This window comes from Eutrigla gurnardus (assembly GCF_963514095.1).
Source record: "Eutrigla gurnardus genome assembly, chromosome: 16".
In the NCBI taxonomy this organism is placed as follows: Eukaryota; Metazoa; Chordata; class Actinopteri; order Perciformes; family Triglidae; genus Eutrigla; species Eutrigla gurnardus.
This window is the reverse complement of record NC_139927.1, coordinates 13,021,383-13,047,952: the sequence shown is the minus strand read 5'-3', so window position 1 is coordinate 13,047,952 and position 26,570 is coordinate 13,021,383. Positions and strand designations below refer to the sequence as shown.

Genomic DNA, 26,570 nt, shown 5'->3' with positions numbered 1-26,570 from the left:
TGTTATGCTCCCATCAGCTGTTTGGTGCTGGGTAGATAGCATCCAGTGTGTTTACCATGGAAACTATGCTGCTGAGACTGAACCAAAACAGTAAAGTGCCGGGGCAGTAAAACCAAAATCATGAGCTGAAAGGACACAAAAAAAGGCTCTGCAGAGTCGTCACATTACACAAAGTCATCTGTACCATTGGAAATACAAAAATATTAATTAGTGCTGCTTTAAAGACATTAATGAGGAATTTGGATATTCATTTAAAAAACAATTTACTTGTGCCATCCATATAATATAATGACATGCATTGTGTTTAAGCAATCAACAACAACACTGATCTTGCAGGCTTGCCCCTCTTTTCTTTTTTAACGTGGCACAAAATACGTTTTCCAGCTGATAAAACTGCACCTCGGTAGCAACGACACTCAGCCCCGAGAATGAGCCTCTGAGAGCCATTGTGCATGGTTTTTATATGGGACTCAGTAAAGTTGCTTTGAGTGAGGTAACTGGATTGGAAATAACATGAAGAGCACACAGCCGGAGCCACTGTGGGGAATGGAAGTGCCTGTAAACCTGAAAATCTCCCTTAAAACTAACAAGAGGCCAAAGGAACAAGGGGCGAGGATTAGGAGCCGGGACGGGAGAAACACAAGACGGAGGCCGTGGTTGTAGATAGAGATCATAAAAATATTGAATACACACGCCCAAACATCCACACAGTAACACTGTAACAATGAAGGTCAGCATCGGTAAATGCTTTTCAGTGGGATGCCGTTCTGAGCTGTGGAAAATGCAGTAGCATACTTGCATCTCTTGGGGGTTTGTTTTTCTTTTTCAAGGAATTTTAGATTTAAAGATCCTCTAAAAACAGGTTTCTGGGTTGAAGTTCCTGCCACTGAAACCGAAGGCCATTTGGCACCCAGGAGGTGTTTCTGGCACCAGGGTGAGACCCTGTTCCACGCTAACTGCAAGTGTCCACTCTGTTCTGTGCCCCAGAATAACACATTTTCTTAAGACTACTCCCCAAAGCAAAGCACTAGTAAATCTTTCATCAGGCAACAGAGTCATAAATCAACAGCATGCATGCTTCTCAGCCAGGGCATGGACAAGAACAGCATCAAATTGTTGTTATTGTAAAAAAAAATTAAAACCATATTCAACGAGAGGTTTCTTCTCGTCACATTTGGCCTCCAAGACTTTGTCCTGTCTTGCCTGCGTGTCAGATATCTTTACATTAGCACAGATCACAAGCAAAAATGCATCTGTTAAACCAACACTCCATTCACTCACTGCAGTGAGTGAATGGAGTGTTGGTGTTTTACCTTGGTTTATCCAGCAGATGGGGCTAGAACTCCAACCAAACTGAAGTCCTTGATTGGGGATAATTGTGACTTTATTCTGACTTCTTTTCTGTATAAAAATTACAAGCCATTCAGAGCTCAGTTGTTCTGGGGATTCTTGTCTCAGGCTGTCAGATGAACATAGATCTTTGATCGACAGGAATTTCATCCCAAACCCAACAACCCTGGTTTATCTTATGTATTTATACATAGATGGACAGGTACGTATACATTCAAACAACGTGTGCCCTGAAATTGCACATGTGCTGTCTTTAACTTTATTGTTTGTTTTAAAACTCCTATTTAAATTCAGCCACTCTGACATATAGGAACCCATCTTCAAACAACTTGTAGCTTGAAACAGCTGATGTCCGCACACAGAGTGATGACTTATGGTCCAAGTTGAATGTCAACAGACGCTCTGCTGCTGCTGGCTTGTGTTTGTCTCTGATCATGTGACATTGAGGAGATTGATGGGCTTCAGCTCGTCTGCCTGCCTTCACATTCTCCATGTGAATCTGCTTTGACTCCTCGGCAACACTGAAGCCTTGATGACCGTTGTCACGAAAACATGGAGAACATGAAAATGTGTCAGTCTGGTGAAAGCTGTTCTGTGATGTGTGTGTGTGTGTGTGTGTGTGTGTGTGTGTGTGTGTGTGTGTGTGTGTGTGTGTGTGTGTGTGTGTGTTAATTATCAGGAATGAGAGGAAGCGCCTGAAGTGATGCAGGGACGGCCTGTTATCATGACTAGACATCGCAGCCAGACGTCTCTCTCGCTCTCTCTCGCTCCAACAGCATGACCTGGAGATCTGACCCAGTTTATATTCCTCAGCACCTTACAGTTTTATTACCATGAATCGGCACCTGCTTATTAGGGAAATCTGTATTAAATCCCATGTCAATCTATTTATCTTCATGTTGAATGTGGGGCATGGTTTCTTCTGTCTGCAGAGAATGTGTGCATCTCTGGATGCTGTTGTCAATAAAAGGAAAGAAAGCAAAGGGTTGAAAAAGTGTCTCCTACGGGGCACTACCGCCCCCTAATGGCGGAGTCAGTGTTTTTGAAATGTAGTGGCTCTGTGTTACATGTTGCAGTTGTAGTTGCAGTTCACGGTTTTGCTTAATTTCCCTGCAGGGATAATAATAAAGTCTACATGCATACCCCTTTAAAAAAAGAAGAAGAAAAAAGCTTTTGAAATAAATAAAGGTCAAGTAAATCACAACAACCAATCACGGTTCTGTTCGAGCAGACAAACTCAGGAAAATGAAATGTCACGCCGCATTAGTGCCACGAGCGCTAAATGCCTGAACTGAGAATTACAGTCGGTGTTCGGGACAAAAGGTCAGCCATCTGCGTCGGCACGTAACGGGAAAGTAAAAATGTTAAGCCTTTTCAATCACATTCAAATGAAGCTTTATGAAACATTTGAACTGTGAAATGCAGCGAGGTAAAGCAGTCGAAATGCTGGTGTGCATGAGCAGTGGCTCTCTGAATCACAGCCTGCATGGCGTGCATAGTCAGCCTCCCTGGTGCTAAAGAGTATTGGACGGAAACATCCAAATGAAAGGGGGGTTGCTGTCTTTGTTGTTTGGAAGCAACATGCATCCACATTCAGGACATTTTTAGAAAGAAGGATATATTGGTTGTATGTAAAATTTTTCTTTATAAAGTTGACGTTTTTGACACTCTCATTTCAGCTCTGGTTTTGGTTTTTCCACCAGCTCCTGAGGGAAATATCGCTGATAGATGTTTCACTGTGTTCTGTGTCCGTCCTGGACCGGGTTGAATCAGTCTCTACATTGTTTTTTTGTTTTTTTCAGGAAATTGTTACCCTTAAAACCTGTTGTTAATTCCACCGTGCTTTATTGCTACACTGGCTACCGAAAATATGCTTAACAAAGCCGCCTGTCATCAAGCGTTAGCCATGTGCTTACTTGCGTTACTGCCTATCCTTCCCTCGCTGTCTCTGCGAACTTGCCCGCAAGTGAGTTTATATTAGTGTATACGGAAAGTAGCCATGCTGCCATTCTGATCCTGCTACCTTGATTTAAAAAGGAAGTGATTTTAAGAAAGTCTGCTAATCGTGGTTGTCATTAGTTACGCATTGGAAAACGTATGAGACCAAAGGTCAGCATCGCCTGACATTAATCCGGTGACACTCTTGATTACTGAACCTGTTCCTCCTCTTATTTGCGCATTCATCAGGCTGGTTGTGGTGCAGTGAGACATCCAGACCCGCCGATAGACCTCTGGACGCGTTCCGCTGTCGTCGCTTCTTGAATCCCCGGTCTGACACAAACCCCGCGTGAGTCCCAGAGAGCGGGAGACGCCTCAGGCCGATGTCGGACTCCTGGAGGGATGATGCTCCGTCGCTTAAATGCCTCTGACAGGCGAGGAAAAGCTCAGGTTAGGTCCTGCCCCGAGCCCTCCATCCGTCTGCCTCCAACAGTTCAACAAACTTTTCTTGTTTTAACCGCGAACACCTGAGAAGCAGGAGAAGGGAAATCAGAATCACCCTGATGATTTTCCTGTGACGTGAAGTGCAAACTGTGCTGGTAAAGAAGCGTGGATCCTCAATGAACAATCTTACAGTGCAGATTGTACACATTACATAACGGGCAGTTGGTCTATTCCTGCTTTCACCATCATCACCATTATTCCGAGAATTGGGGGGAGAGGTTGCCATGGGGATATTTGCCGGTCGCTATTCACCAGCATAGGTAATTCTTCCTCTTTGTTGCTTTCTCTCTCCCTCTGTCTCTCTCTCTGCCATGTCCTTCTCCGCACACTCAATCCCCACTTTAACAAAGGGGACAATTCACTTTAGTTTGAACAGCATTAACCAATCAGGTAAAGCATGTGTTTCTTCAACACCTCAAGTCCCATTATGTTTGCAGGAGGATAATTCACGTGTGTATAATGACATGTTAATTACACAGTTGCAGACACATACAGCGTATTTCCCATCGGCTCTGCACTGACGTCTGATTGAAACTCTTGATGAGGAGACGAGAGGCGATGGGGGTGAGGACTACAAGCAAAGGCCGCCAGCTGATGCCATGTTCACACTAGAATACAAATATGAATATCAAATGTGTCTTTTTCCTCTCATTTCACGGGTTTCATCCACACTGTATGAATGTCAAGTTTTCCCCAGACACGGTCGAGTGCCAGAGTCGAGACGACCTGACACCGACGGCGGCCACTTCTGCCCGAGTTCGACTCAGACAAAGTGAAGTCACATAGATGTCTAACACCATTATGCTATACATATGAAGGCGTAAAGGTGTGTTTTATCCGTCTGTATCAGAGCAATGTCTTTGACAATGGTGTCCGATACAGGTTTAACATTTTATAGTGTATTCACAAAGCAGGAAAAAAGTGTAAAGAGTGTAAATTTGCTCAGAGGATTTTGATTATTAAAAAAGAATTTAGGATTAAAGAGTGAAGAGACACAAAAGGAAACTAAAATTCTGAACAAAATATGTTAGAAATAAATACATAAAAAAACACCAACAAGAATAATATGTGTGGACAAGGTTTCTTGGGCAGGTTTCTTGCATGTAAAAAAAATCATTATTTTCTTTGGAAACAGTAGTTTAACTCAAGGTGCACTCCCTTATCCTTACTCCATTATCTGAGGAAGGCTCTAATATACAGACTGAAATATCTCTACAGCTATTGCTGTGAAATTGTATATAGACAATCATGTTCCCCAGAGGTTGAATCTAAATACCTGATGATCCTTTGGGTTTTTGAGCCTTTTGGTGCACACGTTTCTGTATTTCTGAATTTGAATAACATCCATGATCCCTTTTGTGTGTCCGTCATGTTAGTTTATGATGAAATACCTGCAAAATGAAGTGACAGTCAGTTATACATTTTCAATCGTGCTGTGGGAAAATATACCATTCAGTAAGTGTGAGTTAGAGTTGAATCCCTCTGAAACATCAGACACGAATCAGAGTGAGATAGTTGAAGCACCGGAAAAACAAAAACAACAAAAATATCACGTTGCCGGTTACAAAATGATCTCCGTTAGATGGAGGAGAAGCTGGACTCCGCTGACAGTCGCCCTACATCAACACCGTCATGTCCTGCGCGCCACACTTTTTCTGTCCTATTATGTGTTTGAAGCAAGCGGAGGGGGGAGAAGAAAACACACTGTAGCCACTCTGCAACCTGCGCTTAAGCATCTGGGTTACCTGTTGCCTAGCAACCATACTAATTAAATCTGTCTTTGCTTCCAGTTATGACTGATGATTAACCAAAAAAAAAGAAAAGATGAAGTTGTTAAAAACTCTTTCATGCCACATCTGCACATCTACCGTTTCCATGGCGCCGATAATGGCTGCGTCAACTACTTGGTGACTGATTTTCCCCCCGATGAAAATAAGCTTTGACTAGAGAAAGCGTATGAAATTTACACTATTGTTTGTGCATTTGAATGAACCGAGCACACGCTACGATGCACATGTTGCTGCCCGCCTTCAGCGGCTGCAGCTGGGAGTTTGTTTTAATGGACGTGAAGGAGATTGAATGGTACATCGATGGATGGGGAGAAGAATCAGCAGGTCAATCCGTAAGGAAAGAGCTCATTAGCGGCAGTCCTGTGCTTACACATGAGTTCCTCCCTAACCCACTACATCAGTAAAATCCTGCTTTTACATGAATAATGATAATATTATGATAGAATATATAATATGTAGTCGCAGGGGCCATTTTACATTCAATAATTTTACATTTAAGTGCTTTGAGTACATTTTCTGTATGCATTCATTTCCTCTACCACTGTTGGGTCACAGTAATATTTCAATCATCACATGAAATTATACTTCTAAGCGCAGCCACCCTATAGAACTGTAAATACAGGTGTAGTCAATAACATGAATAGCCCCGTTTCCATTTACGGGGGCCCTGGTATCGTGCATGCTGGCTCACTGGAATGGCTGCAAAACACTAAATAGAACGGGACCATAATTCATTTTGCTGTGAACAGGAACCGTTGAAGGGAAGTGAGAAAATACTTGCTGTACGCCCCTTCACCAGCATCCGTCATAAGAGCGGTTATCACAGGCGATTTGAGCCTCACGCTTAAACCAACTACACTAATTAGGTACAATGGCAACATTTAAAACATAAATAAATACAAATGTGAAGTCATAAGTTCAGACGCTGACTGGACCTATTTGTATAATGCTTGAGCACAATAAAAACAAAACAATTAGGAACAAATCTACTGTGATGCATCTCCACAAGTTAGTCTAAAAAAAGGCATATTTATGCAGCATAAATATCTTTTCATGAAAATCAATCAATAAAACACATTATACCTTTGAAATGTGTTCATGTCCCTTTAAATCCCCATCTCCTACCCATTGTGTTTGCCTTCTAACACCACGGAATTGATTGTACCCGCTGGCTTAAGACTGTACCAGAAATACAATACCATTTTCCATGGACATGAAGACCGGGCGGGCCAACAAAAACAGCAACGGTGACGACACCAGTGACGACATGAATAACACCACTGACGACAATTCCTGCTTAGATTACAGTCAACAAAGGCTGACAACAAACAGAGACTTTGTTCTCCTGCTTCTGTTCTTTAAATACCCCTCATGTGCTCCTTCTTACGCAAACTGCAAAGGAGATTGAAATCCACTTTTACAGTCTGGACTGCGTCTGCTAGAATGCTGTAATTTCAAAATGTTGCAACCGTAACGTCCCCTGCTAATGCTAACAAGAGGCATATTCACACTAATAAACACTGGTTTGGAGCAACATGACCTGAACCTGGTTTTTTATCGTTAATATGCTGCAGTAGGCGGTAAGCCTCTGATCTCTTATTAATACGTCTAGACATTCACTCAAATTCAGTCTGAAAATATGTGAAACACACAGCAAAAAGCATTACTTTCTTTGAAAAGTCACTGGAGAGAAAAACAAACTGCTGGAGTTTCAAGGCCCATGTACAGCGGTTGCGTAAGGACTCAATATTTTATACTTATGGTGCATTATCCTGGATATGATCGCTGCAAACGGGGCAAATATATGGACGTAGTGTTGTCAATTTCTTGAGTCAACATTAAAAAAATAAATAAAAAATACATTTGCATTTAAGTATATTTAAAAAGAAACACTTTCAGACAACAATATCACCATAAGGTCAGTTAAGATGTTCTGGAGCTTGTTCTGGAAAAAAAAACCCTGAGCACTTTAATAACTCCTCAAAAGTGTTTGGCTTGAAAGCTCGAATTCAAAATGGATTGTTGACCCTGAATCTGGATGCTGATGAAGATTACGCAATATGATGAACAAACTTATGCCGTTTTGATTATTCTCAGAAATACAGTCTAAAGTCTTCATGGTGCGATGACACCCCTGACATCTCAAACTCCACCAGCTGACGAAGATCATTTGGACCTCGTTCATTACTTTGTTCAACCTTCTATGATTCAATAAATCACAGAGGCTTTTAGAGTCCATGAAATCTTTGATGGAAATCTTCTCATGACTAAGCAGTTTGGGGTTAAAAAAAGCCAACATCATTGTCACATCACATTTGGATTGAAAAGTCACTACATTGTGATTGGTGCACAGAAACAAATGACGTCACTTTTTTCCATCTGGGCCCCGCCCACTTAAAGCCAGAGTGAAAGATGACAAACAAAAATATGAAAAATCCATGCAAAAAGCTGATTGAAGCACACACACACACACACACACACACGCACGCACACACACACACACACACACACACACACACACACACACACACACACACACACACACACACACACACACACACACACACATCTCTTTTGTCAACGTCTTAATGGTTCCAGGTTTGAATGTGCCTTAAATTAAAGAAGAGAAATCAAAGATCTACCTTCTTTTTTCGCTTTGAATTACCAGCAGCATTTTGGGCTCACTGCTATATATTTAGCATAGCATACTGTATTCTCCAATAGCCGTCCCAATACAGTCATTAGCAAAGCAGATGTATAAGAATAAACACATTACTCGTCTCTTTCCTGCTTTTTTAAGTAGAAGCAACGGATACCGTTTCCAGTCAGCCGTGACTGCACAATTTCGCCTGATAACAGCATGGGTAGGATGCAGCATAGATTCAGGTTCTTTGTGGACACAGCAGGGAATTGTGGGTAGCCCCAAAGGGAGTTACGGCTTGACAAATATTTGAAGTGCAGCCCAGCTCTGTTTACCTCGGCCAAAGCTTCAGGTTGAGGCCGCCACTATTGAATTATGCATCACAAAGGAGAGCCGACAGTATCAGAGTCAGAGGAACTGAAAATTGAAAACCAGAGCTTCACAGAGCTTCTGATGATAAACAATTATGCACTTGTAGCTCCTACTTGCTTTATTTGGAGTCATTTGATTGAGTAATTGATTTTCAGGAAATCTGGGAGAAATCAATAACAAATAACACCTGGATTTTCTTATAAGCATCAAAACACACAGTACTCGTCCATTTTTTTCTATTTGATGCACTTTGTTTTTCAGAAAACAAGTCCAAACGCACCAAACTCTGAAAATTTCAATATTTTTTTATCACATTTACTTGCATACAGTACATCTGCACTTTTCATCTTTTATCAAATCCACTTACATTTAAAAGTACAAATGACAACAACATCTACCACATTAGAAGAAATTTTAAATATCATCCAAAAGTGAGAGGTAAAGGGGGTGAAGCCAAAGTCGGTTAGTCCCACAAAGGGTTAAAATGAAAGGACCCACGCTGAAATGTGTTCATTTAGAGAGTGCAGTCGCAGCATAGCCATTTTACAAACCGCTTTGTTTGGGAGGTTCAATATCCTCGCTTGATTATTTGCTACGGAAATATATTATTCTGTATCAGTGCATCTCTCAGGATAATTGTATTTTTACAGTGTTTATTTAACTGCTGATTCTGGCCTCAATCACGACAGGGAGATTCAAAAAAGGTACCTACATCAGTAATCATGCGGCCGTCATGGGAGTCCTTAATCATGCCACTGGGATCTGCCGTAGAGAAGTTGGACTGGGTGGACACATTTCTCACAACATTGTAAATATTTCATATCAAATTGGTTCTCGTCCATGAAAGAACTGCAGGGCCTCAGGCGTCTCGCTTTTGTGCAGTAAAGTGGAAAACCTGGGCCTCTACCAAAGCGTCTGAGAAAATTGGATAAAAGGTTTGAATTCACCGAAACAAACCAAGCATCTCACCGAGATGACACGTCAATATCCTGAAAAGGCACGGCCTTCCAAGCGGCCTACCCTGTAATGAGTTGCGTACTGTGTCGCGGGTCAATAGGCCGGCGGCGGTTCACGGGTCCACAGCGGGGATGGTGCTGACCTTGTTGTTCCTGCTGATTCTCCGTTCGGGCCGAGGCCTGGGCAGTTTGGTCTGGATCAGCTCCTCCGGTGTGTTCCCCAGCGGAGGCAGCAGCCTCTTCTTGCTGTTCCTGGTCTCTGGTAACCACTGAGGTGGCAGCTCGAAGGGTCCGAATCCAAACTGAGTGGAGTCCTCGGCTTCTGTAGGTGTAGCTGGTGCCACCTGAGACGAAGAGGTGTAAGCACATGTGTGAACCGGAGACGCCCGGGGGGCTAAGATAGAAGGAGGGCCGTCCTTGGTGATGACCAGCCCTCCAACTGTCCCCTGCAGAGAGTCCTTTTTGGTGATCACCTCCCCTCTGAGGCTCCCCAGTCTTGAACCACCCTTGTGGTCCTCTTTGGGCCCCGAGCAGCCTCCTGATCCTTGAGAAGGGAGCTCTGCATCTTCTTCTTCCCCTTCCTCCTCAGCGGGCCTGAAGATCTGCTGCTGGCCAATGTTAAACATCTCAAGGAGCTGGCTCCCCGAGCGGCCGGCTGTCTCCAGTCCCACGGGCTCCCCGATCACACCCTCTGCTCCTAAAGAGGCCAGACCCCCGGTGGTGACCACGTTGCGGCGGCTGTAGCGTCTGTGGATCCTGGCCAGCAGGTCCAGCCAGCTATGACGCGCTGAGCGGTTAACCGTCAGAAACAAAAGTGGGTTGGTGAGCAGGGACATCTTTGGCAGCCAGAGGGCCGTCAGATACAGCGAGACGGGCAGCTCCTTGGTGTCCGCCAAAATGGTGCGATAAACCACCAAGGCTCCGTAGGGGGCGCTGCAGGCCGAGAAAGCCAGCACCACGGCCAGCAGGGTGGCGTGCAGCTCGGCTTCCCTCTGGGAAACGTACGGGATGGAGATGCTGTTCTGGGGAGTCCGCAGCGCCGCGATGATCACCTTCTTCTTCTGGCTGGCGCTGAGCGCCCGGCGGATCAGCAGCATGAAGAGGAAGACGAGGGCGAGGGGGAAGATCACCGTGGTGACGTTGTAGATCAACACGTACACCATGTGGCCCAGGGAGCGGGCGTGGTCGTCGGAGCACGACGAGGTGACGTAGACGTCGGTCACGTTGGTCACGGCGAACACGGGGAGGCTCGCCACCGTGGCGTGGACCCAGATGTAGATGACCAGGTCTCTGGATCTCGCGTCCGAGATCTTCCTCTCTAGCGGGTACAGCACGGAGTAGTACCTGGACACACGGAGACAGATTATTTCAGCACAAAGTGACTTTTTCCCACACAAAAGATTTACTATCTACTTCTTATGGAGACACTCGGATAGAGCTCAGCTCTCACTAATTCGATTAGCAACACCTGCGCTTCCCTCTCGACCACAAGCGAGAGTTTTGCCTGAATGCAGTCACGCCGACGTGGCTTATGAGGATCTCTCACTACGGTGATTTACATGGAAACACAAGTGAATGTGCCTTAAATATCCAAACTCATAACAGAGGCTGTATCCTGCTCTGGAAATAGCCGTGTAGTGAATCGTGTGCGGTAAGAAAAACCGGAAGCTCTCGCCGCAACAGAGCTTCAAGTGCTTCTGCTGGAAAGACAAATACAAAAAAAAAAAACATCAAGCACCTGTTATATAAACTGAAACGCTGACAAAAAGCAAAGAGGTGCATTTGTTTTGAGTTTAATCTGCAGACACCAAATGTATCTGTCGGCCTCTTAACACATTCATGCTGTTATTGTATTACAGGTTCTTTTTACCATAAATATATATTTTTTTAATAAATACTTTCGGAAAAACAAACTCTGGGGGAGAATGGATGAATCTGAGTTGAGGAAACAAAAAGGAAAATTTCTTGTGGAAACTAGATCTCCTCCTATAATGGTGTGCAGATTGTCTCTCATCTGCATCTCATCCTGTCGCTAATAATAAACTAAACAAAACGCATGGAGGCTTTTTTCCCTGCATTGTGTGTGTGTGTGTGTGTGTGTGTGTGTGTGTGTGTGTGTGTGTGGATTTAATATTATTCTGACTGTATTAGTTATTGTGAAGGCAAAATAATCTTGGTAGCATTGAATCCAAGGCTGAGGCGAGGCTGCAATGATGAATGGCCTGCCTGCAATCGCCATAAAACAAGAAATGAACCTCACACTTACATGATTTTTTAAAGGAGTCATCACCAGGAAATCGCAATTTCTCTTGTTAAAACATGCATATCTGTGTTTGACCTCAGTTGAAACTTGCCTGAAAGGCTGGAGTTTGAAAGTGGCGCCGTTTTTTCGCTTCTGCTCTTTTTCCGAACAGGAATAGCACACAAGGGTGTGCATTCCTAAAGCACGAGATTTTGATTCTGCGCCTACGGTGACGTCACCGTGGAGGCTACTTGCATAAGCCCACCCCTCTTTCACCACCCAACCCCCCCCCCCGTCCGCTACCTGACGTCCTGCTGTAAACGTGTCTCTTCAACCGTCTCTGGCTCTTCACTCTCCGGTTCGGGTTCCGACTCTGGTTCGTACATAAATGCCTGAATTCCGTAAGGTTCGTCATTTAGTGTGTGCGCCATGAAAGGGGGCTGTTTATGTTTTGGAGTCTGCATGCAGGCAAGCCCCCCCGGCTCTGTCCTTCCTGCGGCGAATCAACGCGCGCCTCATTACATATTATACAATGCACATCCGGACCAGTCAAAACCTCGCGCGTAATCTCGCGTGATAAAATCGCGGTACGAAAAAGGATCAGAACAAGCTCAATGTTTGATTACATTTATTTATTTTTTTTCTAATAAGTTTTACGAATTGATCCAAAGCGATCCAAGGGGGGCTGGATACGTATAAAACCAGGTTATGACTCCTTTAAAGTATGGAGAATGAGGCTTCATAGAGCAGTAGCCCGCATGTACTGCAGTCATGCAATATTCATTTCCTGCATGTACATATCTAGTCAGATATAGTTTGAGGGAACTGCAGGAGTTTAGTACATGCTGGTGTTATGAATTAAATATCCAGAATGAGGCGGCTCTGTGCTTTTAACGTGCAAAGATCAGAGATTTTATATGCTAACAGTTTTATCATCGAAATAGCGCAACTGTTGGGTTAGGTGGTTTCACTGTTATTAGCACTCAGTGCAGATCCCACACATGCGAGGATATATACACATACAACAATCACTGTGTTTCTAAACTTACAGTTCTGGTAGTACGAGCAATATACGTAGCAACACTGCTAGTAGAGTATTTCAAATGTTGTCAGTAATACAAAAGTACTGTTAGACAAAGAAAGCTATGAATAAAATGAGAGAGAGATGGAACCATATGTGGCCAGCAGCAGCCATCTCTCAGCTTTTAGCGCTGCAGGGAATCCTGGGACGCGGCCGCCCAGCGTGGTGTAAACATGCTCCATCGATCCCCCTGCCCCCAAACCCTCTCTTCCACACCACGGGGTGTAGATGGAGATTGAATACACTTTCTCCCCTAACAAGACAGTCTTTCAGATGATGCTCCACTTGTGCAGCGTGGATATTTATACTTCCAAGTCAGGAAGAGAATGACTCGAAAAAAAAAATGTTTAAACACAACTCAAAGTCAGTGGTTCTTTTTACTTGTTTTGTAAGATCAATTGCGAGCCCCAATCATCTGACTGCATCCCCTCTGTCTGCATTAACCATAACATCAATGTAAATGACTGACCTGTCGAGGGCGATGGCACTGAAGCTGAGCACGGTGACGGAGCAGAAGAGCTTGTGGAGGAACTTGATGGCTTTGCAGAGCAGCAGAGTGTGAAGCCACCAGCAGCAGCGAGGGCTGGCTCCCAACGCCACGTCGAAGGGAATGCACGCCAGGCCGGCGCAGATTCCTGAGCACGCCAGGTTCTTGATGAACCGGTTGGTCACCGATTTAAAGACGGTGGTGCGGCAGGTGCACCACAACACCGTGGCGTTTCCTGTTGGGTGGAGAGAAGAGGCGCGGAGGTTTAGAATGTGTTATGTTACGTCTTTAGTATCCTAATTATAGGTCCAAGTTTTAGTTGCCTGCTATGATGGCACACAATCAAATACATTTTCTTGGCAAAGCATAATGTGTATCATTAAAAGTAATATTTTTGGGGGAGGGTTGGGTTTTTTTCCCTTTGTAACCAACTGTGTAAAAGGACCAACATCTTTATTGGTGCTGTCGTTTTTGGCACCTGATTTCTACTGTCACCTGGCCAACTGAATGTAACTAAAGGAAGAAACCCTACAAAACATTTGTAACAACTAAAATGTTTATAAAGACATTTCAGCCTGGACCTTCTATAGCCACGCTTGTTCAGGTTTAGGTTTCTCTGATCACCTCGTTTTCTTCCCACAGCCCAGAGAGGAAAATAGTCGGGTTGCCTGGAGACTCTAAATTGTCCATTGGTATGAAAGAAGGGGGATGTCGGTCTAATCTATTTGAGTTAGCACAGATGGATGGACGATTGATCTACCACGTCGTTCTGATGTCCATCCATCACCAAACCGCGATTGACTACATTAAAGAGTAAAAGGATTAGACGGACAGAACAGTGAGAAATATAGCATTAACCAGATAATACGCATTGGTTCCAAGCTCCTCATTTTACACCATCCTTGACTACCGAATCAAGTGGTGCATTTTTAAAGGCAAAAACTGCAGACTACAGATAATGCGTGTTCAGTGTGCTTCAACAATAAACAATACAAAAACTCAGGGGAAAGTCACATTTGAAAATGAGCATTTTTCCAAGTACTCAACATCATTTTTTTTCATCACTACTCCAAATTGTTGGATTCCTCTGCCGGGCGGACGAATCCATTAAAGCGAGCGAGACAGCACATGATAAGGCTAGCGGGGAAAAATGGCATTTCTGTGTTAAGACCCAGCCATAATTTGGAGTGATGAGAGAGTAAGGATTGTTAATGAGCTTTAAAAAGGTGAACGTTACACTCCCTGCCGAGTGCCGACTGATGTCAGGTCACACAGGGACACGTGATAGCAGTCTCTCCAAATGTAATTACCCAGTAATGTGTTAGCTGTGCTCTCCATTGTTAGAGACGGAGCATGATGTTCTCTGGTGAGGAAAACTGTGTTATTTCTTCCTGGGGTCATTTGTTTCTGATGTCTGCAGATGTTCAGCACACAGTCGGGAAAAACAAGCACTCGTCATTCAATTGCAATAATAAAAAAATCTGACTACAACAGCTGATAAATGATGTATTTATAGATTAGATGTATAGGCTGGATAATAGTGGATGATTAGGTTGTTGGAACTTGGCCTAAGAGGGTTTAGAGAGCTGGAAGACGCCGTTTTAGGACATTGTGCTCCACTGCTCGTGTCTAACGGCACACAGGAGTATTTCAGGGAAACCCTGATGGAGCAGTAATTAATGCTCAGCCTCTACATTCTGTGAAGCTGACTGGCATTGGGATAATGAAACTAGCACAATTGCTCATTGTTCAATGAAATCATTATATAAAAGAGAGGTTTGAGAGAGATTGTCAACATCGTGGTCATGATTATAAGAAACCAGTGTTGATAGGAAACAGCGGTCTCCTGTGTTGAACACATTTTGCGTTTGTTATGACAACATCAAGCAGCTTTTCGCCTGTCGTTCTAAGCACCAAAATCACAATTTGCATAGTCAGTAGAGGCCTTGTTCAGGGGCTTTTGACTGTATCTGTGGATGACTACCAAAAGTACGTTTAGGGTTACGGATTGTATATGGTAAACAAAATTGTATGGGTAAGGTTGGAAGGAGGAAGACTAAAACACTCAGTTAATGTTGGGAGAAGATCATGGATATAAACAAGATTCTGCAGCCATACCAGCACAATGGAGCTTCCATGTTAACATGGTTCTAGTGACAATGTTAACATGCTGATGCCAAGCAAGTACAGTTTTCAGCATCTTAGTCCAGTATGATGGCACACTAACATCTGTTGACTTACACGAAACACAAGGTACATGAGATTCATTTTGCAGTCATTCTGTCAGACCAAAGTATTTTAGTGCAATCTGACGGCTAAGGCAAAGTTATTAGAGTTCATCCTGATGGGGACATGAATGTGTGCACAAAACTTCACATCAATCCATCCAATGGTTGTTGAGGTATTTCACTGGATAAGTAATTTTTAACAATTAATTTCAACAAATTCTACATTTATTGCAGTTTTTTTTGTCATCATCAGACAAACATTAGGTAAGAATTTGACTGCTTTGTGAGAACATTTATTAAAGTCAGTTTTTATAAGTCTTAAGTGCTTCACGTAACTGTGACTAATTAAAAAAGGTGTTGTTGCGAGTGCTTTTCATGCAGACGACATTGGGCCATTTACTCTTTTATAATCCGAGCTTGCATTATCTGTGAAAATCACTTCCTTCTTCTGTGCCTGAAATACTCACCTGGCACTCGAGAAACACCTTGGCAACCACGCACACACACGCATGCAAACACGCACGCAAACACACACACAAGCATGCAAGCACGCACGCACACACACACACACAGACACACACACAGACACAGACACACACACACACTTGAAAGTGTGAAACATAATTTACACACGCTACACGCCTTCTTAGTTGGATCCCTGTGCTGTTATAATTAGTTCCAATGAGACTTATTTATGAATGGTAACCAACAGAGTACAGAAGAGAGCCAGACAGCCACATACTGACATCAGATGGCGCATTAATCAGATTTAGAGTGATTTATGTTTAGGAAATGAATACAAATCTTAAAAAATATAGATGCACTGAAACCTGTTTGTTGAAGTGATGCATTTCTTTCTTGAAATGAGTTCTAAATTATAATTATTCACACTATAAATTTCTGAATCTTAAAGCATTTATTGAGAAACAAACAACCAATTTATTGCTTGCAGAATTGGACAGCAAATCCGTTCCTAGGAGTGGGTCAGGATTGTAGCCCGGTCCTAGGAGTGGGTCAGGATTGAAGCCCGGTCCTAGGAGTGGGTCAGGACGCACAGTCTCTTGTTGTGGGGGCTAATGTAGAAATGTTACACCGTGTTTCATGGCATTGGTGGATTTGGCTGAGGGCGCCTATGGGCTGTAATGTTTTCGCAAGAATAAAACCATTTTTCTGCGGTGGTATTTGTAGGGATTGTCTCGAGTTTGTAAAGCAGTTTGCCACCTGCTTGCGGCAACACATCCAGCATTAGTTCTTACCTAAGAACAAATCCAACATAAGAAAACATGGTGAATGCCAGAATCTTTGTGAAAACTGCGTAAGTAGGGTGTAAGAAGAAAATTCTTCTTAAGAACGCTTGGTGAATGAGGTCCATTGTTATTATTATTTGTATTATTGTCTTTATTTCTACTTGTGTCTGCTACAGTGTCCTTCTTGATGCGACCACAGGGGGAGCCAGCATTCCTAAATTCTACAAATAGTGTACAGTGGAAACCTCTTTATAGAGAAATGTGCTGGATATCATTTACTTATTTTGCATTTATTTTATATTTTTTATATCAGGAGGTGATACTGAACCAGAGCCATAGTCAAGTTTAGCCTTTTTTGGAGCGACTTTCATCAGTTTCATCACGGGGAACTCCTTATGCAGTCACTTCATTGAGGGGCTACTTTTCCGTACAGCACTAGTAATCATGGTGGAGGGATGTTACAGCCATGTTTGTGACAAATACATTCATATGTTCCTTTAGACACAAGGATTATGTTTTTTCGCTGCCTTGCTGGTGCGGTCCATCAATTCACACGGCTCCTTCTTCATCATCATCATCATCATCATCAGTAGCAGCCTGTTCTTCAGACTCTTTGTCAGCTATCAAGTCTGCCCCGCCTCCAGAGGACCGCCTGCAGTCAGTATCCACGGCGGATGTGAGAGGAGAGTGTTCCCTACTGCTTTAAGACAGCTACCATCGTCCCTGTACTGAAAAGGTCTGGGATGTCCGGTCTCAATGACGACCTCCCTGTTGCACTCACCTCCATTCTGACTAATTGCTTTGAGAAACCAGCCAGCCTGGACTCTCACCGGTGTGCATATAAAGCCAACAGAGGATGATGTCTCCTCTGCCCTCCTCTATAACAACAACAAAATAATAACACCTACATCAGAATGTTGTTAGTTGATTCCAGCTCAGCATTCAGTATCTCAACAACCTCCCCCATGAAACTGATTGGTAAACTCAGCACTCTGGCCTTGAGCTACAACTGGTTATTAGACCTCTTCACAAAGAGACACACTTCGGATTGGCAGCCACACCTCTCGCACTCTAGTGTTGAACACCGGAGCCCCCCAGGGCCATGTGCTCAGCCCCTTCCTGTTCAAGCTGTACACCCACAATCAGTTGGATTACAGACAATGAGACTTCATATAGACAAGAAACCAACAAAATAGCAGAGTGCTGCCCAGAGTACAATCTACGGCTCAACATCAGTAAAATCAAGAAGCTGATTATTGATTTTTCGAAAAGATTAGGCGAAGACATGCATTTGTATGGAAACTTAAGAAGGCTAAATTCCCCAAGCAACGCTTTGTTAACTTTTACTGAGGAGCATCTTGGAAACACTACAAACTGGCATCAGCTCAGGATTGTGATTGAAACCACCCTGAACTTCATTGTCACTATCTACAGAGAATGAATGATATTAGTGACAAGAGGTGCCTGCGAAGAGCCCAAAGAATATTAAAAGACAAAACCCACCAGGCCCCAGCCTGTTCACCCTGCTCCATCTGGCAAGCGATGCAGAAGTATCAGCTGCCGTACCACCAGATTTCAGAGCAGCTTCTTTCCTCAGGCTGTGAGACTCCCAAATTCATCCTCCACCCTCCACCATAATAACCATTTTGTGTTGTTGTGCATATTTTGTTATTTAGCAAAACTGGGATGACAACTTGCATTTCATTGACAATAAATAACCTCAAGTAGTATTTAACAGTGTAACCTTCCGTATTAAAACCTCTGGGTATATAGAGAATATATGATTTAATTGAAGAATGTGCACCAAAATGATGGGGATATGTTTTGTATCACTGTCTACATCTTCACATCTTTAAATTGATGGCTTTTTCCGCGTGTTTAGTCATAGCCCAGTTGTTGTCACAGTGACCATCTTTTCACATGTTGGTACAGAAGACACCTTCTTCAGGTTCTCCTGACCCAGATTCAGGAATCAAACAGTTGAGGCCCATGGAGAACATGAAGCTAGAGGATGTTTCCTAGATGTGTATTCTGCAGGGAGGCGACTTACCGAGCAGCGAACCTATGAGGATGAAAACCTGGATGGTGGTGGTGAAGTCCCGGTAGGCTTGCTCGCGGACGAGGTGCTGCCGCTCATCCAGCCCGGTCCCCTCGGCAGGTGGGCTTCCGTCCCACCACGTCGGCGGGCTGGACGCGTTCAGCAGCTCCAGCCAGAGGTGAGCCGCTGCTGCTGCTGTGAAATTGGCCGCGCCGTCTCCGACCGTCGCAGCCCGGCTCAGGCTTCCCATGTCGATTCAACCCCGCAGGTCCTTGACGGTTTGCGAGAAGGCTGGCGGGACGTCAGCAGCCAGCATTGGAGGGGGGCAGGGGGGTGGGGGGAGAGAAACAAAGGTGGCACAAACTAGAAAACCCAGCTTGCATGCGGAGATGTGAGTGGAGACACGAGACGGACACGGGTAGGCGATGCGTGCCGGGGATGAGGTGCTCTGTCGTCAGGAAAACGCATGGTGCAACGACCATACATGTAAGCACGGGGGGATACGAAGTCTAGGCTGGACGACCCATAATCCTTCAGTGTGGATATATGGCAGAAATCAAGTCATTGGAATCCGTGCGCAGTGAGGCTGGCTGGATGCGACCTAAAACCACAAAGGGCTGCCAAGTGTCCGTTCCGTGGAACAAGCTACCACGACCCATCGACGTCCAGAAAAGAAAAGGAGGGGGAAATAGTGTCTGTCAGCCTGCCGCTGTCAATCGCACTGTCAGGGGCTGCTAATTGGTAGACTGAGTGGTGTGGAGAGCCTCGCAAATGAATATCTCAGAGCGTGAGGGTGCAATACTGGAGAGGTGGAGCCCCTCCTCTTCTTATAGCGAAACTAACTGAATCTTATGAATGACAAGCAGGGGAAGAAGGCAGGGGATTACACACTCAAAAAAAGATGTCACCACACAACCATATCAGTTACACGTTCAGAAAATACAATGTAAACAAAGACATCTGGGTATACGTGTTATAATAATAAGGCACACAATCAATCTGTGTTTTAGGCAACCCCCAAAACGTGCTTTTCAGACATCCAACATGACATGGTTTAACCTCGACAACAACCCTGATGTTGTCTGGCTCGGACTGTTCTCTCACAGGAACTTGTGACATTCCTCTTTGGTTTGCTGGAAATACCCAAGTAGGAGATGGCATACCTCAGTCAAACAAAACCCTATTTTACAATTTACTTTGTTTTAATTCATGTGAGTGACTCCGTCTCCTTTGTGTAAGTCGGGGCGGAACCCCTTTGTCGAGAAACAGATGAAGAGCAAAGCTAAAAATGATTCATATAACAATTCTTGGGGGAATTAAGAAGAGTCAATCCTTCCTGTAATGTTGAATAAATGGATTGCAGTTTTCAGCACAGAAGAGATGTCTGTCTGACACACTGGCTCAACAAAAAGTAGTCTCCTCTGTTGTCTGATTGAAAATGCATGCATGTCCCCACCACATTCTGTAAACACAGGATGTTCATAGTGGTGGATATACTGAAAGAGATCTTCAGAATAAGTCTCCTCTTTGATGCGGGCTACATTGTTAATAAGAGAAAAAGCTTACATCATCAATGCAAACCCACTTCCCTTTGAAACAGACAACACCCCTTCATGTAAAAATCTAAGGTTTAGAAATTTAACATGGGAATAAAAAAAAACAGTGGGATTAATGTTAATTTAAAATATATGCTTTTGTTTCACAATATTTCATCATCTGTTCCACGGTATAACTCATGTGACAAAAAAAACCTCACACTGTGTGAGAGGCGTGAAAGATAAACGTAGGAAGGCTGAGCTGCCACTAGATGCCAACATTTACACAAATTATTATTCTGGGAGACTAATGAACGCCTCTGTTTGGTGTAAGAGGAAACATAATGAATAGAGGTTGAAACAACAAGATGATGCAACTGCTGATCAACTAGTGTAAGGCTTTAGAGCACGTTTACCTTTTGATTCAACATCTTTATTGCTTCTTGTAGTTTATTAAACCTCCAACAACAGTGGTACCACAGTATTATGGAAACAGCAAAAGAACAGAAAGTACAGTATCTTTCTCACACACACACACACACACACTGGTGGGAATCTTCAATCACCTCACGATTCAATTACAATTCAGAGGGTCACGATTCAATTATTAAACAATTCTCGATGCATCATATCTCTATTTTGGATTTAAATATAATTTATTCCCCTTCAAATGTTTCAAACCAATTATTTGTAGGATTTTTTCCCATGCGTTTGCAGGAAAAGCACAGCTGTAATTAATAACAGTAATGGTTAAGGTTATCTTCATTATGATGACTACATACCTTTTAGATGCAACAGGTTTGGGCTCCTGGTATTATTATGATCGGTACACCTGTGGTTTTGCAGCTATCAACATATCTGCTGTGAAAAAGAATTAGACCTGAATACGTGATTTTTGTTTTCATTTGATGCCCCTTTGAAAATCATATTCATTAGAATCTAAAACCAAGGTTAAGCATTGCTCATGATGGCCATTCAGGGTTGTTTGATACACTTGACCCGGCATTGCTTGCTAAGTATTCTTGTTGTCCAAGTGGCTCTTGAAGAACTCTTGGACTCTTTCCCACAGGTCCAGCTGAGCATCTGAGTGAGCTTTTGGTTCCCCACCAAACACCACATTAGTCCCTACTGCTCTGTGAAACGCCGACGGACAAAAAGGCATGTGGGGGACTTCCAAAAAGTGTCCAGCTTTAGGGTATGTTAGCACCTTAAAAGACTCTTTGCCGTGATTTCTCAGTGTTGCAGCAGCCTGCTTGGCAAAAACAAGACTGTTCCAGTTATAGTCATCTTCAGAAACGGCAAACAGGAACTGGCAGCTGGAACGTTCGATTGGAATCAATGACGCCCTGTTCTCTTCCAAGGAAGGGTCAGTTAAGGCATTGCGTACGTCTACAAGCCCAGAGTCTGTGATTGTAATATGGTCTATGTCAACAGCAAGCGGATGTATAACAATGTCTTTGTAGTGTAAAGGAATCACAGTATTTGCATTGCAGCTATTAATACAGACGGTGGCTAAGATTCCAGGGAGGAATGATGACATGGACAACGCCACACCGCCACTGTGAGAGATGGATATGATGCCAAGCCCAGGACCTTTAACCTGCAAAGAGAGGTATTGTGTATATAATCATGTTTAGAATATTGTACCCCTGCTAATATGTCGCTCTTCATATGATCAATACATAGGAATCAATTCTATACGAAACCAGAGCTCAAACTAACAAGGGTTAAAATAAACAATAATTTTCATTACTTAGCCATCCACAGATACTAATCAATTAATCGCTTAATCTAATAATTTCATAAAATACTGAAACGTGTCCTATATATAATTTGTAACGCACGTGACATTGTCTTGCTTTGCATAAACAAACTGTCCAAAACTTAAAGATTATGTTAATTATTTAGAACTAGAGTTATATAAATAGTTGAGATTAATGTCCTCTCCACTGAGCACTCATAATCGTTTTAGCTCCAGTTACCATCAGAAAGTAGCCAGTAGATGGCAACATTGACACAGTACATTCTGTATACTAATACATTCTCATTGCATGTCTTATTAATTAAGTGGACACTATTTTCACAATAAGCACAATGCATCATTTGAATCATAAAGGAAAGATCAAATAGACATTCTAATAATATAAATGCGATGGTCTTGACTGTTTCAATCTTCAACACTAACCTCTGGCTGTTTCCTCAGATATGTTACAGCCTCTTCAAAGTACTCCAAATCCAACTTTTCAGGGTGTTTTGGTAAATCTTTGTAGCCCAAATAGGCCAGTGCCAGAACAACAAAACCTTTATTTGCCAAGAGGCTGGCTCTGGGCTCAGAAAGACGTCCCCCAAATGTGTACAAATCCACTATTCCAGGGAATGGACCCTTACCTGGAGAAAACAAAAAAATAAAAAGGTTAAGTAGATCACTGATGACTGATTATCTGACTGTCATCAACAGCACACAACTAACCTGGGGGTACGAAGAGAACTCCTCGTATTCTTCCCTCTTGCACAGGTATTCTCTTCATTCCCTCTGTCATGTATCTTCGCTCATTTGTTTCAGAGGCTAAGAGCTCACCAGTCTCTCCACTCAGTGCTTCTATCTCCACCAATGTTGGACGGAGCACATCCTTCTTCAGGAGTTTACTGTGTGGAGTCTCCGGTGCCATGGCCCAAAACAAACCCATGGGCTCCACTCCAGTATAACTTCCTCCCAGAGAGGGTGCACGGCTGACATCCACCTCGCCATTTTCATCTGATTTATACAGGGCAGAAGCCTTGAACATCACCCCTCTGTCATCAACTAGTTTGGATCTTAACTGGACTTGTTTGTGAGGAGTGAGTCCCTCTACTTTTACCTGCACCAGTTTATCAAAGAGACACCGAACACTGGGTAGAATTTTCAGGCGGATCGATGAGTAAGCCATTTCAGCTCTGCAAGATGGGAACAGTGACTCACTGTAGTTGTCTCAATGACCTTTCCCTTCACTCAGGCCTTCTTTTCTTTGGGCTTGTTGGTACAGCTATGTCACTGCATCTGTCATGGCAATCGAGAATTAAATTAATGTACATTTTTCCCCAGAAAAAAAACATCACCAATGTGTGCCTCAAAAAAAAGATGAGAACAATGCTGTGATTTTTCACAAATCAATGATATTCTTCTAATTACAATATTTGAACATGTTTGATGGTGTGCAATGATGCTGGTGTGTATGCAATGAATTGGTGTGTTCAAGTTGTTGATCTTAACGTTTATATATTTTGTTTTGTTGGTCCCAGGCTCGATATCTACATTAGCCATTTATCAATAAAGGCAGACACATGAATGAAAGTACTGAAATGTACAAAACAGTAGATCATCTCACATCATGCTGAAAATCTTGTTTTACATTTTTGGCATTTTAAATTCACATTGTGACTGAAGTGATCCTGGGCACAATATATTGCCAACTGTTTGGTTTAGTGACTGATATTCCCAATAGATTCATTTATATTGTGTTAACAGTGCCATCTCTAAAACTAAAATAAATGTGATGATTTACTGGGAATACATTGACAGGACCCTGCTCAGACATTTCGGGGCGAGAATATAAAAAATATATATATTACAGAAGTAAAGTGAATGAAGACATAAGCCTGCATAATTATAACACTACAGGAAAGTCAGACGGGCAACATTTAGGTTTCAACTCTGTTGAATAAACAACAACGCTATGGCCTGTCACTGACGACGTGACGGAGTTGACTGACCGGTGGTTCATGAGAATCGTCTTCGGTGGATGGAAACTAATTCATCCAGAGGACACGCGACAAAACTGGGTGAAAGGTCAAGCTAACACAAGCTCACAACCGGTGACTGGTCCAAAACAACCCAAACATGAAAGCTAACTTTACAACGTGGATACAACTAAAATGTGAAAATAACGTTAGCTTAATTATTTAACGCAGGCTAACTACTTAGCAAGGCAGTAATTGTGCAACGCCAAGTTTAGTTGTAGTTTTTTTCTGTTTTAGTTTACCGTCTCGGTTTCGAACAAACTGGTTATTCGTAGACTCCTTTGGGTCATACTGTGAACACATATCTCATCTCACCGCTAGAAAATGACTGAAGGCCATACCTGTATTAACTGTGAAGCATTCTAGGCGAATCTGTACAAGGAAATAAATAACCATGTAGTGGGAGGCAACTGGGCGCTACCACTTTGCCAAAGAAAGGGGGGACCACTTTCTTTTATCATCTGCTTCTGGCGTTAGTCTGTTTGTTTAGGGGCAGTGTCGCTTTGTACACGCATTCTATATCAAAATATTTATTTAACATGTCATTATGAAAACAAAAATCAAGGGTGGCAGTACGACAAGGAAATCAGTGGTTTATCCCTCCCCTGTGGAATGTAACTGTCCTTATATTTTTCAGTTGACCCTGACACCGGTGAAAACAAAGATTGGTGTGTTATTATCAAAGATAAAATGAAATTTATTTGAATAAGGAATATATATTTGCCATAAAATATGATCGAGTCGAGAACCTGTGCATGTCTGTGGGGAGGTGACGTAGCCACTAGATGGCACAGGGTTAACAACAGAAACTTAAGGCGACCTTCCTGTACAATAGTAACATTTAATTGTGACATGCTGGCTTATGGAATTTGAAGTACACCTTAGTGTTATCAGCAAGCACACAGTAAGGCAAGAACAGTAGCCTACACGGTAGGAATAATTTACACCACATGCCCCCCTGTGGAATGCATTATGTGATTAGTTGAACCACCTTGCTGCATATATTTTCATGTTAATGATCCAAAATGGCAGAACACTGCTCTCAGCTGCCTGTTGTTTATCTTCCGGATAGACCCTGCGGGTGTCTTGTCAGTTTCTTAACAGAAGTCAAAGGCATGTCAAGGTGTTTAGCAGGAGTTTTAGACAATTAATCATTGCTTGGCCAGTACCAGGACTCTCTGGGATCATGGAGTGAGAGGGCTATTTCATGGACAAGGAGTTGAAAATTAAGACAGGAGGGGGGATGTAAGCAGAGACTAGGGAGGAGGCCAAAATTAACTGGAATTTGAAGTGAAAGCGAAAGTGAATTTAGTTGCAGCTATTTAGAATCAACATACATGTCAAAATCTATTTATGTGTGTGCCAATTAAACAAAATGTTATGCTTTTCACTAATAATGATCTTGTTTGGACTGACGTGTTGAAGCACCTTTCAACCTTAGTATGCATTTTAGAAGTAGAGTATCCCCTGACACTATTGCCTGGATATGAATTTCCTTCCTCCGCAACAACAGTTGCATGAAATGTTGCATGTGGACAATTGCACAATTTATTAAGTGCAATTACATCATAACAAGAACAGAGACTATTTAGACCAACATTGGAAGGACAATACAATGAATGTTTAAAAGCAGAAGGTAAACACATAAAACTGTAAAATACAAACTGAACAACCATGCAAATATTTGGAATACCTTTGCAAAAAAAATAACTGGTATAAATACATAAAATCCAGTTATCTTCCAACATTTCTCTATACATTGCTTTATGATTGAATCTATAATGTTGTGATCTATAGGACAGAGATGTTTGCAAACATAGGGAATAGGAAAATGGCCTCTGTTGATGTTTCTTTGCAGTGGTGCATTGTTTTGCCAGCACATTGTGTATTTGTATATGAATTATAATTAATTGTGTATGTTGTACAATTTAAAAAATGTCAAATCAACGAAATATTGAAGCAAGCCTTCACCTTACAAGAGGTGTTTGTATAAAGATACTTTCTCTCAGAAAAAAAGGAACCATAATGGACTCCTTTTTTGTATTTCATGATTTTCAACAAATATTTTTGTTTATATAAACAATTGTCTCATAATTTCCACCGAGTGGAGGTTGTTTACCCACTTTTTTATATTCCATAATTACAGTCTGGTATCACAAGCACCACAATGCATGCGATAATTAGTATCCGGTCAAAATGTTTGCTGTTTTCATTGTTCTGAATTTTGGTGTATTTTTCTTTTCTCCTTTATAGTCGATTTCTTTTGTCTCCCCACCGGCCTTAAATGCTGTGCTTTTATTTTGAAATCGAGTTTCGTGGTTGGCCTGACAGATTAGGATCCGCCCTTTAACGAGGTAGCCATGGAGACCGCGCGAGAGCGAGGC

General features: G+C 42.7%; 2 protein-coding genes across 2 annotated transcripts; both read right to left on the bottom strand.

Annotated features, from left to right (window-relative positions):
* Positions 1–8,851: 8,851 nt before the first annotated feature.
* gpr176 (G protein-coupled receptor 176) lies at positions 8,852–19,645 on the bottom strand. Its single transcript, XM_084030339.1, has 3 exons — positions 18,887–19,645; positions 13,344–13,596; positions 8,852–10,895 (listed from the first exon to the last, which is right to left on the bottom strand). The coding sequence occupies exons 1-3, from the start codon at positions 19,122–19,124 to the stop codon at positions 9,665–9,667; spliced, it is 1,722 nt and encodes a 573-aa protein (XP_083886465.1). The 5' UTR covers positions 19,125–19,645; the 3' UTR covers positions 8,852–9,664.
* A 1,208-nt stretch (positions 19,646–20,853) lies between these two features.
* Positions 20,854–24,557, bottom strand: LOC311026888 (acyl-coenzyme A thioesterase 1-like). The gene is made up of 4 exons (XM_084030604.1): positions 24,528–24,557; positions 22,880–23,446; positions 22,595–22,797; positions 20,854–22,009 (listed from the first exon to the last, which is right to left on the bottom strand). Exons 2-4 carry the CDS (start codon positions 23,334–23,336, stop codon positions 21,422–21,424), a joined length of 1,248 nt encoding a protein of 415 aa, XP_083886730.1. The 5' UTR covers positions 23,337–23,446; positions 24,528–24,557; the 3' UTR covers positions 20,854–21,421.
* Positions 24,558–26,570: the final 2,013 nt, after the last annotated feature.

What these genes read in the sequence shown, in the direction of transcription:
- gpr176 (XM_084030339.1), bottom strand. Translation starts at nt 19,124, where the DNA reads ATGGGAAGCCTGAGCCGGGCTGCGACGGTCGGAGACGGCGCGGCCAAT. An exon ending in CCTCATAGGTTCGCTGCTCG is followed by an intron (nt 13,597 to 18,886) that starts GTAAGTCGCCTC and finishes TCCACCCAACAG; the next exon opens with GAAACGCCACGGTGTTGTGG. An exon ending in AGTGCCATCGCCCTCGACAG is followed by an intron (nt 10,896 to 13,343) that starts GTCAGTCATTTA and finishes CCGTGTGTCCAG; the next exon opens with GTACTACTCCGTGCTGTACC.
- LOC311026888 (XM_084030604.1), bottom strand. Translation starts at nt 23,336, where the DNA reads ATGGCTTACTCATCGATCCGCCTGAAAATTCTACCCAGTGTTCGGTGT. An exon ending in AGTTCTCTTCGTACCCCCAG is followed by an intron (nt 22,798 to 22,879) that starts GTTAGTTGTGTG and finishes TGTTTTCTCCAG; the next exon opens with GTAAGGGTCCATTCCCTGGA. An exon ending in ATCTGAGGAAACAGCCAGAG is followed by an intron (nt 22,010 to 22,594) that starts GTTAGTGTTGAA and finishes CTCTCTTTGCAG; the next exon opens with GTTAAAGGTCCTGGGCTTGG.